The 18,548-nt window shown below is 40.3% G+C and overlaps 1 protein-coding gene and 1 long non-coding RNA gene across 2 annotated transcripts in view; one reads left to right on the top strand and one right to left on the bottom strand.

Moving 5' to 3' along the window:
- col4a3 (collagen, type IV, alpha 3) overlaps window positions 1-18,548 on the bottom strand; it is a 70,206-nt gene that overhangs the window by 23,587 nt on the left and 28,071 nt on the right. Inside the window, exons 13-25 of the mRNA XM_039785737.1 lie at window positions 18,391-18,465; window positions 18,072-18,116; window positions 17,877-17,939; window positions 17,688-17,732; window positions 15,968-16,021; window positions 15,837-15,878; window positions 14,686-14,767; window positions 13,796-13,831; window positions 12,799-12,963; window positions 12,125-12,217; window positions 11,942-12,037; window positions 6,221-6,291; window positions 1,599-1,787 (exon numbers count right to left, since the gene is read on the bottom strand). Coding sequence (XP_039641671.1) covers window positions 1,599-1,787; window positions 6,221-6,291; window positions 11,942-12,037; window positions 12,125-12,217; window positions 12,799-12,963; window positions 13,796-13,831; window positions 14,686-14,767; window positions 15,837-15,878; window positions 15,968-16,021; window positions 17,688-17,732; window positions 17,877-17,939; window positions 18,072-18,116; window positions 18,391-18,465 — 1,056 coding nt within the window. The remainder of the gene's footprint in view (window positions 1-1,598; window positions 1,788-6,220; window positions 6,292-11,941; window positions 12,038-12,124; window positions 12,218-12,798; window positions 12,964-13,795; window positions 13,832-14,685; window positions 14,768-15,836; window positions 15,879-15,967; window positions 16,022-17,687; window positions 17,733-17,876; window positions 17,940-18,071; window positions 18,117-18,390; window positions 18,466-18,548) is intronic.
- On the top strand, window positions 7,507-12,863 carry LOC120549106. The gene is made up of 3 exons (XR_005637329.1): window positions 7,507-8,285; window positions 12,155-12,278; window positions 12,753-12,863. It is a non-coding gene; the product is annotated as an uncharacterized LOC120549106 (long non-coding RNA).

Below are 18,548 nucleotides of genomic sequence, written 5' to 3'. Positions count from 1 at the left end.
ATGTTCCCACATCCCTATGTTCCCACATCCCTATGTTCCCACATCCCTATGTACCTACAGCCCTATGTACCTACAGCCCTATGTTCCTACAGCCCTATGTTCCCACATCCCTATGTTCCTACAGCCCTATGTTCCCACAGCCCTATGTACCTACAGCCCTATGTTCCCACTGCCCTATGGTCCCACAGCCCTATGTTCCCACAGCCCTATGTTCCTACATTTACATTTTTTTTTTTCAAAAATAGGCCCTATTTTCCCTATTTGTTTTTAATTAATTTGTATTACATTTTATCCCCCTAACCCTAAGCCTAACCCCTAACCCTAAACAATGTTGTGGGAGGATAGGGCTTAAATTGAAGGGAAATGTAGGAACACATGACCTAATTTTGAAAATGTCCTAGAAATGTGGGAACATAGGGCCTAATTTTCAGTGGAAAAAAAAATTCTTAGAAATGTGGGAACATAGAGCTGTGGGACCATTTGGCTAAGGGAACATAGGGCTAACCCCTGATTGCTGACCAAACCAACCTTTAAACTGACAGTTTAATTGCATGAAATGTTTAACAATATCCACTTTGATATAATGAATAATTTGTAACATCCATTGTGAATTGATGAAGGGGTACGTTAGTTAATGTGACAGGACTGTGAGAGTTTGGGAACAACTGTGTTATTAAACGACGAAATGATTCTCTTTTGTCTCTGCTCTCAAAGTCACCATGTAATGGATCATAAAATCATTTACTTTGGCTCCATCTGCTGGTGAAATGAATATGAAACTCAAAATGTTAACTCACAGTCACTTTAAAGGTACAGGAAGTTTAAACAACAGTCAGGAGTCAAGTTTTTCTTGCTGCAATCATTTCTCCTGTTCATACCGAACATCAAGAGACATTCATTTGATTCATATGTTTATTTAACAGGGAGAATGGGCTCATTGACTGTCCCAGAATTAGCTCATAAGCTAAATGTAATCTAAGGCAGGCAAATGCCAAACAGAGTTATGGCATCAAATGTTGATTTGATGATGATTAGGGTACAGAAAATTAACATTAAAGGCATCATACAACATATAACCCTAACCCAGTCTTCGAACGATGCGTAATAATACAAATAACCCTGTATAACAATTAACATAACGTGTGGTCCTCCATGTTTCCTTCTTCAAATTTGCCGGGGGCCGGGAAGCTACGATACCCGTTAGCAGCGTTAGCAGCACCAGTGAGTTTATCATGTAACAGCGAAAACGCGAAAGGCAGAGCAGTACGTCCTGTATGTCCCTTACCGGCTAACGTATTTCAAGATGGAGCATGAATATGGAGCGTCTACCCCAGTTCATGCAAATGCAAATGTAAAATTTCAAGCCAAAAGGAATACTTGGAGTTGATGGTGGAGGTAAATATTCATGAAAAAGGACAAGTTTGTGAACGGGCAACACAGATTTAGATAATGAACAACTAAATACGTTACACACTGGACCTTTTAAGAAGCAATATAAACGTGAAGAGATTCCATATCATTTTAAACATTTCCTGATTAATTATTTCATTATTTCATTTCTAATATTATTATGTCTGTAAAATGCATCTGTTACTCACAGGGTTTCCTTTCTGTCCCAGAAAACCTTTTGGTCCTGTAAATCCTGGAGATCCATCCGTCCCCTCGAAACCGGGCGGTCCCGACTCCCCCTGTTCCCCTTCCTCACCCTTCTGCCCAACCCTCTGCATGATCCCAGGGTCACCAACAAGTCCGGGGGCCCCCGCGAGGCCGGGGATACCAAATGGGCCCTAAATTCAGGACAACAGAGACAGAGACACAGTAATAAGGTACCACAGTTATAAATCTTCCATCAGAATCCATCACAATGGTTATGGATCATCCTTTAAATCAGGGGTCTCCAACCTTTCTTCATCTAAGGGCTACTTTAAAATAACGAAAGTGGCCGAGAGCTACTTGCCGCCCATTGCTTACATTTATTTACATAATACACATGAGCTGAATGAAGCTACTGTTTGCTGAAATTGGAATACCCAAAGCTTGTGAAAAATCTTAAAAGGTCCCATGGCATGAAAATGTCACTTTATGAGGTTTTTTAACATTAATATGCGTTCCCCCAGCCTGCCTATGGTCCCCCAGTGGCTATAAATGGTGATAGGTGTAAACCGAGCCCTGGGTATCCTGCTCTGCCTTTGAGAAAATGAAAGCTCAGATGGGACGATCTGGAATCTTCTCCTTATGAGGTCATAAGGAGCAAGGCTACCTCCCCTTTCTCTGCTTTGCCCACCCAGAGAATTTGGCTCACCCATGAGAGAGAGACATCATGGCTTTCAAACGAGCAAAGTGGCAGTTGGTCAAGACCACACCCCCACCCTCCACCTTGCCCCCCCCACCCCCCTCTCTCCCCCTCAATAGCTACATACACAGAAATGGCACATACTAAGGAAAGCTCATTGTGGGACTGGCTCTAGTGGCTGTAATTCTGCACCAAGGCTGAATTTCGGGAAAGAGACTTCAGATACAGTATTAGGGGACCACTAAGGTCTATATCAAAGAGACTTCAGATACAGTATTAGGGGACCACTAAGGTCTATATCAAAGAGACTTCAGATACAGTATTAGGGGACCACTAAGGTCTATATCAAAGAGACTTCAGATACAGTATTAGGGGACCACTAAGGTCTATATAAAAGAGACTTCAGATACAGTATTAGGGACCACTAAGGTCTATATAAAAGAGACTTCAGATACAGTATTAGGGGACCACTAAAGTCTATATAAAAGAGACTTCAGATACAGTATTAGGGGACCACTAAGGTCTATATAAAAGAGACTTCAGATACAGTATTAGGGGGCCCCACGGGGGCTCTATATAAAAGAGACTTCAGATACAGTATTAGGGGACCACTAAGGTCTATATAAAAGAGACTTCAGATACAGTATTAGGGGACCACTAAGGTCTATATAAAAGAGACTTCAGATACAGTATTAGGGGACCACTAAAGTCTATATAAAAGAGACTTCAGATACAGTATTAGGGACCACTAAGGTCTATATAAAAGAGACGTCAGATACAGTATTAGGGGACCACTAAAGTCTATATAAAAGAGACTTCAGATACAGTATTAGGGGACCACTAAGGCCTATATAAAAGGGACTTCAGATCCAGTATTAGGGGACCACTAAGGCCTATATAAAAGAGACTTCAGATACAGTATTAGGGGACCACTAAGGCCTATATAAAAGAGACTTCAGATACAGTATTAGGGGACCACTAAGGCCTATATAAAAGGGACTTCAGATCCAGTATTAGGGGACCACTAAGGCCTATATAAAAGAGACTTCAGATACAGTATTAGGGGACCACTAAGGCCTATATAAAAGAGACTTCAGATACAGTATTAGGGGACCACTGAGGTCTATATAAAAGAGACTTCAGATACAGTATTAGGGGACCACTGAGGCCTATATAAAAGAGACTTCAGATACAGTATTAGGGGACCACTAAGGTCTATATAAAAGAGACTTCAGATACAGTATTAGGGGACCACTAAGGTCTATATAAAAGAGACTTCAGATACAGTATTAGGGGACCACTAAGGTCTATATAAAAGAGACTTCAGATACAGTATTAGGGGACCACTAAGGTCTATATAAAAGAGACTTCAGATACAGTATTAGGGGACCACTAAGGCCTATATAAAAGAGACTTCAGATACAGTATTAGGGGACCACTAAGGCCTATATAAAAAGAGACTTCAGATACAGTATTAGGGGACCACTAAGGCCTATATAAAAGGGACTTCAGATCCAGTATTAGGGGACCACTAAGGCCTATATAAAAGAGACTTCAGATCCAGTATTAGGGGACCACTAAGGCCTATATAAAAGAGACTTCAGATCCAGTATTAGGGGACCACTAAGGCCTATATAAAAGAGACTTCAGATACAGTATTAGGGGACCACTAAGGCCTATATAAAAGAGACTTCAGATACAGTATTAGGGGACCACTAAGGTCTATATAAAAGAGACTTCAGATCCAGTATTAGGGGACCACTAAGGTTTATATAAAAGAGACTTCAGATCCAGTATTAGGGGACCACTCAGGTCTATATAAAAGAGACTTCAGATACAGTATTAGGGGACCACTAAAGTCTATATAAAAGAGAGTTCAGATACAGTATTAGGGGACCACTAAGGTCTATATAAAAGAGACTTCAGATACAGTATTAGGGGACCACTAAGGTCTATATAAAAGAGACTTCAGATACAGTATTAGGGGACCACTAAGGCCTATATAAAAGAGACTTCAGATACAGTATTAGGGGACCACTAAGGCCTATATAAAAGGGACTTCAGATACAGTATTAGGGGACCACTAAGGCCTATATAAAAGAGACTTCAGATACAGTATTAGGGGACCACTAAGGCCTATATAAAAAGAGACTTCAGATACAGTATTAGGGGACCACTAAGGCCTATATAAAAGAGACTTCAGATACAGTATTAGGGGACCACTAAGGTCTATATAAAAGAGACTTCAGATACAGTATTAGGGGACCACTAAGGTCTATATAAAAGAGACTTCAGATACAGTATTAGGGGGACCACTAAGGTCCTATATAAAAGAGACTTCAGATACAGTATTAGGGGACCACTAGAGGCGTATATAAAAGAGACTTCAGATACAGTATTAGGGGGACCACTAAGGTCTATTAAAAGAGACTTCAGATACAGTATTAGGGGACCACTAAGGTCTATATAAAAGAGACTTCAGATACAGTATTAGGGGACCACTAAGGTCTATATAAAAGAGACTTCAGATACAGTATTAGGGGACCACTAAGGCCTATATAAAAGAGACTTCAGATACAGTATTAGGGGACCACTAAGGTCTATATAAAAGAGACTTCAGATCCAGTATTAGGGGACCACTCAGGTCTATATAAAAGAGACTTCAGATCCAGTATTAGGGGACCACTAAGGCCTATATAAAAGAGACTTCAGATACAGTATTAGGGGACCACTAAGGTCTATATAAAAGAGACTTCAGATCCAGTATTAGGGGACCACTCAGGTCTATATAAAAGAGACTTCAGATACAGTATTAGGGGACCACTAAGGTCTATATAAAAGAGACTTCAGATACAGTATTAGGGGACCACTAAGGCCTATATAAAAGAGACTTCAGATACAGTATTAGGGGACCTTTAACTTCAGGTCAAGGTTCATGACTATTTTACACTTCTTTTAGCCCACATAGTTATAGCTACGTCATTGAAAATATTCCCATCAGGGTCAAAAAAAAAATGACCACTTCTACACGTCTATGGCCCACAAAGTTAGCTACCTCATTTTGAATATCGGGGTCATTTTGTGTCTCAGCTTGTCAACCTATTGGTGAGCTACTGGAAACCTGCTTGGAGACCCCTGCCTTAAGTACATTTTTCACGTATTTGTACTTTACTTAACTGGAATCAATAGTGCATACTTTTGACTTTTACTTTGTTACATTTTGCAGCAATTATTTATACTTTCTACTCCACTACATTCCTACAACGTTCCGTTACATTTTTGTTACATTTTCTGATCAGTTTTTCCCCCTGCCAAAAATGTCTCCCTGACCGTCACGTACGGCACGAGCCGGCCCGAAAGCCCGAAGTGGGAGTGGGTGAGCAGGCCAGGGATGGCAAGTGACGGTGATCCCTGTAGCTCTCTCCGCTGAGAGCTCAGCTGCTCTGAGGCTTTACAGAGGGATTACAGCCTGGTTGTCATTTCCTGAATGTTAGTCTCGAAAAGCGACTCCGTAAAGAGAGGGTGGTTCATTACATGGAGGACAGACCAGAGTTTATTTTTTTGTTTATTTTTCATATATATATATATACATTAAGAGAATATTAAAAGTAAAGTCTGTGAATTGTGTGCAAGGTTGAAACTGCAGGGTAGTGCTGTTTTTTGGTTCTCTTCCCATATTCTGATCGGTTTGTGTTCTCACCTAAAGGGAAACGAACTATAGTCCATTTGGAAGCGGACAGAGACCGCGTTCGAATGAGGTTTGGCACCACCCCAAAACCAAACGGACTACCGACTGCCGACCAAACGCTCCAGGGTTCGGTTTAAAAACAAGCCAAACTGCTCAGATGTGAAAACAACCTTAGTCCCCCAAACTCTCCAGTCATCCTCTGTTTTAGCAGAGTTTATGGAGGTGAATAGTGAGCTCACCTGTGGACCAGGTGGTCCATCATCACCTTTGACTCCTTTGTTTCCTTTGGGTCCTGGAAAACCGTCTGATCCTGGAGAAAGATTGACATCACAGAGATAGACAGGTAAGATTTACCTGTGAACATTTTTAATGTTTCATTATTCTGTAACACCGTAAATTCATCATTTACAGTTAAAGTTAAGATAGTTTGATCTATATCAGGGGGGAGCCAGATGTTGTAAATATTGGGGGCTCAGCCCAAACCTAAGATTTTTTTCTCCCATTTACAGCAGCTATTTGCACTCTTTTTCAAGCCATTTGATAATGATAATGTTACTTTTTCAGCACTACAATGGCACTATTACCACACTGCACATGGCTGTACATACTGTACATATTTGTCTATATGGTTGTAATGGCAAAAATTACATTTAAGCATAATTCCTTGTACTTTTATGTTTTATTTCTACTTTAATTCTCTCACAAATGCTGAAAGAGTTTCTCATTCCCACATGCAGATTCTAACCTTGTGAGACATCCAGTCTGAACATAATGTAAGCACTTTTGCCTGAACAGATAGGGGCTACAAGGTCATCTCTAGTTTTCCCATGCCAGTTAAGATGTAACTGGGGGTGAAAGTTGTACCGGGAGGAGGAGGTGAGATGTCTCCAAGATGTCTCTTGTATTATTTTGATTGTCTTCATGTGTATCAGATTGCCTGTAAGAACTGTAGCATCATAATAATCTAAGTGTGTGTGTGCTGTCACTCTGAAGATGCATATAAGCCTGGTGTTCTGTTCACTCATTTGAGAAACTGACTCCACACTGGGCTGCAGCCTTTTGTGAAATCATGTTGATCCTATTTGCAAATATATCTTTTTTAATAAAATACAAAAAACCCAACTTGGTTTTAGTCTAAGTCTGTCTTATTTGTTTCAATTTACTAAACTCTGAAATTTCCCCCCCTGCTGCAAAGGAAACTTCCATAACATGGTTCATACTGAATATCCATATTTATTCTGTTTTTCTTATAATAATACACTGCACATATCTATATTATTCTTACTACTTTTATAATGTTACTGCTACTACATTGCACATATCTGTACATGTTGTTCATACATTGTTCATATTGCATAGCCATGTTTACTCTGCTCTTATAAGGTAACTGCTAATACACTGCACATATTTATATTTAATTTATATTACTCTAAACCACTTTCTGTAAACCAACTGTATACTACTGTCTACACTGCACTATATTTCTTGTCCTGTATTTGCACCACCTGTCTATACACAACACATATACTCCAAGATGGCGGCATGTATGGTCTGATGTGTGTTTGTCCTCTTACCTATACTCATTTGATTGCCTTTATGCTCATATATGGAGTAACAATTTTAGCAGATTCTATGATTGAGCTCTTTGGTTTTTAGATGAAATAATTTTTTATTGGATTATGGACTACTTTGCTGCAGAAAAGCTTCCATCTCCAGGCTCTACTTGAATCCTGAGGCCCTGTTAGCCTATAGGCCCTAGCAGTCCAGCTACCATCTCTAGGCTCCAGGCCCTAGCAGCCCAGCTACCATCTCTAGGCTCCAGGCCCTAGCAGCCCAGCTACCATCTCCAGGCTCTGCTTGAATACTGAGGCCTTCCTAGCCTCTCCAGACCCTAGCAGCCCAGCTTCCATCTCCAGGCTCTACTTGGATATTGAGGACCTGTTAGCCTCTCCAGGCCTTAGCAGCCCAGCTACCATCTCTAGGCTCCAGGCCCTAGCAGCCTAGCTACCATCTTCCTTCTCTAACCCAGCTCCAGCCCAGCTATCATCTCTAGGCTCCAGGCCCTAGCAGCCCAGTTTCCATCTTCAGGCTTTATTTGGATCCAGAGGCTTTGTTAGCCTCTCCAGGCCCTAGCAGCCCAGCTACCATTGCTAGGCTCCAGGCCCTAGCAGCCCAGCTACGTGGATCCTGAGGTCCTGTCAGCTACTCCTGGTTTTGCTAACATCTTCTGCTAACATGGCTCTTCTCTTAATGCTGCTTTGTTCATTGTTTGTGCAGAATCTAAGATCAAGTGATTTATACTGGGTGAGTACATCTTACAACTTTTGTGGCTCTTTGGACATAGCAGACATTGGACATGGATTTAACTGTTCAGCCTTTGTGCATTCCCCTCAAATGCCAAAAGAGTTGGCAGAGGACTTAAATTTAGCCTGGTTGCTACCCAGAGATATTCTTCAGCTTCAAAGTCTTTTAATTTTAAATGACTATTTTGCATTTGATGGCAGACATCACTGGGACTCTCATTTTAAAAACTCGAGGATTCTTCATATACTGATGGTAAACAGAGATGGTTAATATTTTTATTGCTGCTTTTATCTGGCAATGTGCCGCCAAATCCAGGCCCTGAGTTGCAGTGTATTCCATTGCCATCTGATGTGAAATCCATGTCTGGTTTGAGTGTAATTCACCTTAATGTTCGCAGTTTGTTACCCAAAATGGATCTGCTTAGAATTTGGGTGAATTCAACAGATGCAGATATTGTTGTGCTATCTGAAACCTGGTTGACAAAATCAATCACTGATATGGATATTGGAATGGGTGGTTATAACGTGTTTCGTGCTGATAGACCAAGGAAAGGTGGTGGGGTTGCTATTTATGTTAAATCTAAATTTAATGTGAAGTTAGTCTACTCAGAATCAATCGGTAAGCAGCTAGAATTTTTGGCAGTGAAGGTGGAGTTGGCCAAGGGCCTTTATGTTACTGTTGTTGGGTATTATAGGCCTCCTTCTGCCATGAGTACTGCATTGCAGACTCTTATTCAACTCTTATCCAGATTGGACTACTCTGAAATTATTTTAGCAGGTGATCTAAACTGGGACTGGCTGAAACCTTGTTCAGATGAATTTAAGTCATTTTGTGATTGTGGTAATTTTACACAGTTAATCAATTCTCCCACTCGTTTAAATCTTAAATGCCATGCGAAAACCCCACCTTAATTGACTTAATTTTGACTAATGCCCCGCACAAATTTTCTGCTGTTGGTGTTTTTTGCAATGACCTAAGTGACCATTGTGTTGTTGCTGCTGTAAGGAATACTAAGATGCCTAAATGTAAACCTCGCGTAATATGTAAGAGGAATCTCAAAAAATTTAATGAACAGGGCTTTTGCCATGATTTGTTTAATTGTGATTGGAGTAGAATAGAGCTGATTCCCGATGTGGAGTCAGCTTGGATCTTTTTCCGGGATAGCTTTTTGCAAATAATAAATAGACACGCCCCACTAAAGAGATTCAGAGTTAAAGGGCGGGACAATCCGTGGTTTTCCTCTGAGCTTGGAGATATTCTTCATGACCGCAATTTAGCTTGGGCCAAAGCAAGAAAAACGGGCTCTTCGTCTGATTGGCTTGTTTTTAGGCAGTTAAGAAATAAATGTTCTTCTATTATCAAGAAAGCAAAATCTGACTTTTATCTGTCAGCCACTACTAATACCTTAAACGATCCCAGAAAATTTTGGAAGGCTATAAAATTACTTTCTCTAAACAAAGATAGTATTAATGTTCCTTCTTTTATTATGAAAGAGTCTGTAGTTGTTCATGACAAGCTGGAGATATTGAACCATTTTAATGAGCATTTTATTCAGTCTGGTTCTTTGTTTGACACTGCTTGTCCTTATACTGTGACACTTTGTAGAGATGACCCAGTGTCTACAAGTGTCTTCAATCTCACTCCATTCTTAGTGGCTGACGTTCAAAAAGCCCTAAAAGGGCTGGCTCCTGAAAAACCTCCAGGACCTGATCTTATAGAGCCCTACTTCTTAAAAATAGCTGCTGATTGTGTAGCACAGCCTCTAACGTACCTTTTTAATCTTAATTTAGAGAGCAATACTATTCCCAAAATATGGAAATCTGCATTTGTTTGTCCCTTATTGAAAGGGGGTGACCCGTCAAATTTAAATAATTACCGGCCAATTTCTAATTTGTCTGTTTTGGCCAAAACGCTTGAATCCCTGGTGAGTGATCAGATGAAAAACTTCTTGCATGTTCAGGACATTTTATCCCCAGTTCAGTCAGGTTTTAGAAAAAAACATAGTACCATCACAGCTGCAATGAAGGTGATAAATGACATCTCTGTTGCTCGTGACAAGAAGCAGCACTGTGCATCACTTTTTATTGATTTGTCAAAAGCTTTTGACACGGTTGATCATGATGTTTTAAAGATTAGGCTTCTTAATTCGGGGTTTTCAGAGAATACTGTCTCTTGGTTCTCAAACTATCTTAGTGACAGAACCCAGTGCATTAAGTATGATGGTGTTCAGTCTGGTATTTTACCAATCCTTAAAGGGGTTCCACAAGGTTCTGTGTTAGGCCCTTTTCTATTTACTATTTATATAAATAACCTTAATCGGCATGTGTCTGATGCAAACTTTCATTTTTATGCAGATGACACAGTTATTTACTGCTGTGCACCCTCTCTTAAACAAGCCATTGCACATTTACAGAATGCCTTCACTGTGGTCCAAAACACGTTGCTACAGCTGAAACTTGTGCTCAATGCAGAAAAAACCAAATGTATGCTCTTCACGGGTCCTCGGAATAGACCACTGAATGTTCCCTCAGTGATTACTCTTGACGGACGTGAAATACAGACTGTTACAACTTATAAGTATCTTGGTATTGTAATTGATGATTGCCTATCATTTAAGCCTCATGTCCACTGTCTAGTGAGAAAGTTGAGGCTAAAATTGGGTTTTTATTTTCGAAATAAGCTGTGCTGCTTTTCTTTTATTGTTAAAAACGGTTAGTGGCATCCACTTTTTATCTGTGCTGGACTATGGTGATATATTATATATGCATTCATCTGTTCAATGCCTTCATATGATTGACGCAGCCTATCGTGCATCGTTGAGATTTATTACTAATTGTAAAGCTTGCACCCACCACTGTGAGCTGTACTCTCGTGTAGGGTGGTCTGCTCTGGCCACACGGAGGCTTTGTCATTGGTACACATTTATATATAAGGCTATTCTTGGTGTGCTTCCATCCTATTTATGTTCACTTCTTATGAAAAAAAGTGCTGGTCATTATTCTCTCCGTTCTCAGGCTGCTGTCTTGCTTTCTGTCCCACATGTCAGTACTGAGCTGGGTAAAAAGGCCTTTGTTTATTCTGCTCCCTTTACATGGAATTTGCTGCAGAACAACTTAAAACTTAGTAAATTGATTCCTTTGAGTTTTTTTAAGTTAAGAATGAGGTGTTTTGAGTTGAACTCCCTCACTTGTCAATGTTTTTAATTGTTATTTCCTTGTAAGTGCATAATTGGCTTTCTATTAATGTCTTTATTTTCATGTTTTTTTGTGTCTTTGTACGTATGTGATGTGATGTAATTCAGCTGCCTATCTTGGCCAGGTCTCCCTTGCAAAAGAGATTTTTAATCTCAATGGGCTTCTCCTGGTTAAATAAAGGATAAATAAAAATAAAAAAAAATACATAAACATTTTGGAGATGGAGCCCCAAAAGCCACCCCTTCACTCCGCCCCTGATCTATTTTACATCTTTGATTGTGTAGTGACTATTTCTAATTCCTAATATCTTCCGATTGTGTCCTCCTTTTGAAAGAACTTTGAGAAATTCAAAGGAATGTACTTTGGTATTTAATGGAGCTGACATGTAGCTGTCAATCACAGGATCAGGTCAATAGCTAAAAATATCAGAATAAAGATCGCTGAGTCAGGCGTGGTTCTTACCTGCCAACCCATCTTCACCTGGCTCTCCTGGTTTACCCGGAGGTCCGGGTTCGCCGAGAACAAGTGCACAGGTCAAGCACAACTCCCCATTCTCACCTGTCAGACAATCAATCAATCATACAAAAGACTAGTATATCATATTTCATGAGTCATCATAACTCCCCATTCCTTCCACCCACTCACCTGTCTGTCCTTCCTCCCCTCTATATCCAGGGAATCCCACCGAGCCTTTTAGACCTTTAGTTCCGGGAAAACCAACGTCTCCCGGCAGGAAGTCTGAGCCAAAGAAGAAAAAACAGTCGGTCAGAAAAACAGACGGACTTGGACATGTTGGAAGGTGGATTCTTTAAGTCACGAAGTGGCGTATGTATGCCACGGCAATTTGTATGCCATTATTGGCGTGTTATCAAGACGCATATTCGCTTTTTAGCGTGTTTTTCAACGCCGTTCGTCAATTTACGCTGTAGCGAGTAGTATGAAAGGCTGAAACATCTGCATAGGGAGGTTGGTCGGGGGGAGGGGGAGAATGGGTCAAACAACACAGGACTATCAACCAGGAGACCTGGGATTGTGTCCCACGTGTCAAGTTTCCTAAACCCAACCGTCCGAAAAGCGATTACGTCCGCCAAAATGGTATACGAATTGGATTGCCATACATACGCCATTTACTCTGCAACCCGTCCGCTGATTACGGCGTAGGCATACACGCCGATAGCTCAAAATGTGTACAGATAACACATCACTTGGCTATAGAAAGTGGGTGTGTATGTTTACGTGAAGTCATGATGTCACATAGTTATTTTTGATGTAGGAACTTCCAGGTACTTCCAGGACCTGGACCACAAACTGTCCATCACCTGGTATTCCTGGTTCTCCGGGTTCTCCGTCGACTCCAAAACCTCCCGGGACTCCATCCTGTCCTGGGGACCCGACGATGTCTGGCCCCGGCTCTCCCATTTCTCCTCTGCTTCCAGTCGAGCCAGGCGGCCCCTGGGGGCCCGGTGGACCAGTGGGAGCCACACCTCATGGGAAGAAGAACAGGCTTGTTTGCATGTGTAACATGTTACAAAACACTTGCGCTTAATAAAATGATTAGAATCAAAACCTCCCAGACAGCATGAGAGCCAGGGCAGCAGCCCCACTTTGTTATCACCAGAGGTGAGCAGTGATTGGTCGATAAGGAATATATCTTTAAATACAAACAATTTTTCGAAACAACAACAAAGTTCAAGTTGCAAGCTACACGCTGAAAATGGCAAGTTTAGAAGAATATTTGGACGGACCTGTCTTCTGTACTATCTTTGATTGAACTCGCACATGCGCAGTAGCTCAGATGTAGATCATGTCAGCTAGCTCCATAGACAGTAAAAGAAAGGCTGTTTCTCCAACTTCGGTCAGTTACAAGGCAGGTTTAGCTGGGAGACTTCGAAACAGACCTGCTTTGTTCTTTCAGGGAATGATTGTAAAGATTTATAAAGAATATGTTAAGGTAATTTCTTCTCTAACTGTGACATTTTGGGAATGATTGGTGGGATTGCTGTGTACGTACACATGTTCCACCAAAACAAGTTCCTTCCTGAGACCATTTAGCAGAGGCACCGTGGCTCCGTCCGGAGCTTAGCGCCGACCAAGATGATTGTGATTGGTTTAAAGAAATGCCAATACACCAGAGCACGTTTTTCGCCCATCCCAGAATGCTGTGTGGAATAGCCAGACCTTCCTACGCAGCGCTGTGGAGGAAGGTCTGGCAATGCAAGACTACATCTGGCTAAATACAGTCTGATCTTATGATTGATTGTTATCTGATCATTAACCCATAATTGACAGTAAGTGTGAGAAAGATAGGAGTGGTACCTGGCACGCCCTTCATTCCAGGAAAGCCAATGAGTCCTGAAAGAAAGCAGAGAATAATAAAAAGTTTACTGTCTAACGACGAAACCATTAAAATTATGCTCATTTTCAGGTTCATAACTGTATTTTAAGGTTGTACCAGAATAGGTTTACATGGTTTAATTTTCAAAAAACACCATATTGTTGTTGTACTGCACAGCTCTCTCACTGCTGCAGATCCTCTTTTCACCTGGTCTCTGTTTTAGCTACAGAGTGAGACCTCTTTTCTTCTTCTTCTTCTGTATTATCTTTGATTGCACTCGCACATGCTCAGTAGCTCAGATGTAGATCATGTCAGCTAGCTCCATAGACAGTAAAAGAAAGGCTGTTTCTCCAACTTCAGTCAGTTGCAAGGCAGGATTAGCTGGGAGACTTCTAAAGGAGGGTGCACATGTAAGTAGTTCTTCTGTAGATTATGGTGAACTTGTGTGTGTTGTAGCAGTGCTTTGCTATTGAGAACGAGCTAGCATGCTAGCGTTAGCGTTACCATGCTAACGCTAACAGTCCACAAACCAATGGGTGATGTCACTGCAGCTACTTCCGTAATTCTTAGTCTGTGGTTTTACTGTATGTATGTATTGAAAAAAGTGACTATAACGACGAAAAAAGTGACAAAAACATCAGGAAAAGCGACAAAAACGATGAAAAAAGCGACAAAAAAATATGAAAAAGACATTGAAAAAAATATTGTATTTTACATTTTAAGCCAGAAAAACAGAAAGTTTCCTGGTCAACGGGAACACAACACAAGGGTTTAAAATTATAGAATATAAACATTTTAAAGTCGGGAACTTTAGAGTTTTTTGTTTTCAACCCTTCCATGTTTTAACCTTTAATTCTGGACTAGATACTACCTTGTTGTCCTTGGACTCCTGGGGGTCCGGGGGGCCCGGGGACACCGCGCTGGCCCTTCAGAACGGTGTGGATCCAGACCGTCTGATAAAAGACACAAACATGTATCCAGGGAAGGTTTTATATATATATATATATATATATATATATATATATATATATATATATATATATATATATATATATATATATATATATATATACATATATATATATATATATACATATACATATATATATATACATATATATACATATATATATACATATACATATATAATATACATATATATATATTATTATTAATTTTATATATATATACATATATATATACATATATATATATATATACATATATATATACATATCTCACATATATATATATATACATATACTACATATATATATATATACATATATATATATATATACACATATATATATATATATATATATATATATACATATATATTGTATATTTATATATGTGTTATGTATGTATTTATGTGTTTATGTTGTTTATGTGTATATGTATGTATATATATGTGTATATGTATGTATTTTTATATATATATATATATATATATATATATTATATATATATATATATATATTTATATTATATATATATTATATATATATATATTATATGTATATATATATCTCACATTTATTTACTTACCACCTTATGTAAACCAACCTTACACTACTGTCTACACTGCACTATATTTCTTATCCTGTCTATACTTGTATATCACATTGCACTTTTCTGCTTTTTTTGCATTTCTGGTTGGACGCAAACTGAATTTCGTTGTCTTTGTACTCTGGACAATGACAATAAAGTTGAATCTAATCTAAAGTTAAACTCAACTTTAAAGAGCACTAAACTGTGACCAGCCGGCAGTCGCCTTAACTGTGTAGGATATCATACAAATTGTTGTGCATACGTTTTTGTACAACATCATAAAAAAAACATTCATGAGAAGGCTACTGTGGATGACTAAGAACCTTCACAGCCACACATACAGATATTAAACACAAAGACTGTATACCATTGGCCACGGCCCCCATTATCATTTATAGATAGATGTTTCCTATTGTTGTAGCCTGGTGAACTGTTGATCCAATCATTGACAGAGAACTTCAGACTCACCTCTCCTGGAAGACCTGGGAAACCCCGATCACCTTTCTCTCCCTAAAAACAGACACATGCATAAACTCTGTGACAAAGTACTGAGCGTACTACTGCAGTAATACTTCCTGTACATCACAAGGTATACTCACTGTGGCTCCCTCAATTCCTGGAGGACCGAGGTACCCACGATTCCCTGAGTATCCCTGCAGACACACAGCTCAGGTTAATTTCATGTTTACAGCCGAGAATCACTGAACACGAGATCTCCATCAGTGAGGGTTGTTTGCCAGAGGTGGGGGACTCAAGTTGCAAATTTGAGGACTTGAGACGACTCAACCTGACTTTGACTTTAAGACTTCCTTTATGGTTCCAGGCAACCCGTAACTCGTGTTTTCACAACCTTCTCCCCGTGAAAGTGCCGTGGAATGGCAGTCAAACCAGCAACTTACTCCCCTTGAACTGGTACCAGATGGTTGCACTCCCAGTTACAGTTTTTGACGTCATACACACATAAACAACAATGGCGACCCCGTGTTGAGGCTGTACAGACGCCGGTGTTTAACGGTGAGAAATAGACATAAATAGGTAACATAAAGTAATTCCGCACATTGTAATCCAAACAATAACCATACGATTGTGTACTACTACAGGTTATGTTTATTAAGTGAAGCCCAAAATATGTCGCTGACTAGAAATCGCTAGTATCAGCTAGCGCCAGCTAACGTCAATGTTAGATAGCCGCTAGCTAATGTTAACGTTAGGTAGCCTAACCTGAACACTGCCAACGGCACAATGTTTACCTAGTCAGCTTTGACGGTGTGCCAAATGTCATTATTTTCATCATCAGATGCACAAATCTGCAGTACATAAACGTCTGTCTGTTGACACCAGAGCTTGGCTTGCTGACGCGAAGATCATCAGACCAGAGCTGCAGAAGGATTTGCGTGACTTTTGCCTGGAACGCTGCATTAAAACTTGACTCGAAAGGACTTTTTCTTAATTTAATACTAAGTAATATTGGCTTTTTTTCCAAGACTTCAAGAGATTTGTTTTCAAAACATGATCCAGAGCACGGCAGACCAGCAGAGGCCAACGCAAGAGGCAGCCATCATGGAGGGGGTTATGCCAAAAATGATAACATTCGGATTCAAGGATTAATTAATTAACAGCTAGTAAAACCTTAGCTAGAAACAACTGTCTTTTTAAACTGATTTAAGTGTGAAAACTGAGGGAGATCATCCACATTTTGTATGTCTTGACTTGTGACTTACTAGACTTATAGCCTAGCCTGACAAGCCAGACCCACATCAAGATGTTGGGTCTGGGAACTCCCCATTGGTCAGGGCTCAATCCAAGGGGCAGGATAAACGGTTGTCTTTCAAATTCCCTCTGCACGCAATAGGACAGAACTACAACCAACCAGAGCAACCCTAGTTGATAGATTAAACTTTAAACTCCGAACACATCTTCCTTTTTTAAGAATGACTTCGGTGCCGTTCTTTGTTCTTTTCTCAAAGAAAAGCTGAACTCCAAGTCTTCCAGAAGACTGCTGTTCACCAGCAGCAGCAGCCATAAGCCCCGCCCACCGACTCTATACATGATGTGATTGGCCCGGCTAGAGTTTGATTTTTTTCCAGCTCACAAGCCAACAGAGAGTTCCTAGACGACCCTGGCTACAAATTACATTTGCTGCCGCTAGTGGGCGTCTAGATTTCTAGGCTACTTATAGCAGGGATTTGACTTGATTGCTTGATTCTAACCACAGTGACTTGAGACTCGCTTGTGATTTGCACATGTGTGACTTACTCCCACCTCTGCTGTCAACATTGAATATGGTTGGTTAGCGCTCCTGTTAGCTTAGCATGTTACCTGTTGTCCCAGCTCTCCTGGAGTTCCATCCTTCCCTGGTTTACCCTGCAACACAAACACCAAACAACATGTACGATCAGCATTCAGGTTTCATCATTTCATCAGCACAAAATGAAATAAATAACACATTTTGATTATAGATCCATGTTATTGTGATATATTCAGTACTCAGGTCTCTCTCTCTCTTACCAGTGAGCCAGGATCACCTCTCCCGCCCTTACCACCTTTATCCCCCAGTCTCCCCGGAAAACCCTGGAGCAGAAAACAAACGCACACATCAGTCTCACTCAACAGTCGATCAAAACAATAATTGACATAGTTTTTCTTAATAAGTGTATGATTCTGTCAGACAGACAGGCAGAGTGTGAGACGGCTTTGACTTACAAGAACTCCACGACAACCTTTCATTCCAACTTCACCTGGTTCTCCCTGAAATATAACCAAAAATATCAGTAAAAATAAGCAGACAGACAGAGAGACAGACAGACAGACAGACAGACAGATAGACAGACAGACAGACAGACAGAGAGACATAAAGACAGACAGACAGACAGACAGACAGACAGACGGACAGACATAAAGACAGACAGACAGACAGACAGACAGAGAGACATAAAGACAGACAGACAGACAGACAGACGACGGACAGACATAAAGACAGACAGACAGACAGACATACAGACAGATAGATAGACAGACAGACCTTCAGTTCTTTGGATCCTTCAGCATAAAGTTTAATTCCTTTTTGTCCAGGGATGCCCGGCGGGCCGCGATCACCCTGAAAACCACAGCTGATGATGATGATGATGTCATGATGATAATGGTGATGGTGAAGATGGTATTTCACAGGTTAGAAAGGCT

The sequence above is a fragment of the Perca fluviatilis genome, chromosome 2, assembly GCF_010015445.1.
Source record: "Perca fluviatilis chromosome 2, GENO_Pfluv_1.0, whole genome shotgun sequence".
NCBI lineage: Eukaryota > Metazoa > Chordata > Actinopteri > Perciformes > Percidae > Perca > Perca fluviatilis.
Note: the sequence above shows the minus strand (reverse complement) of the source record. Positions and strands in the feature narration are given on the sequence as shown.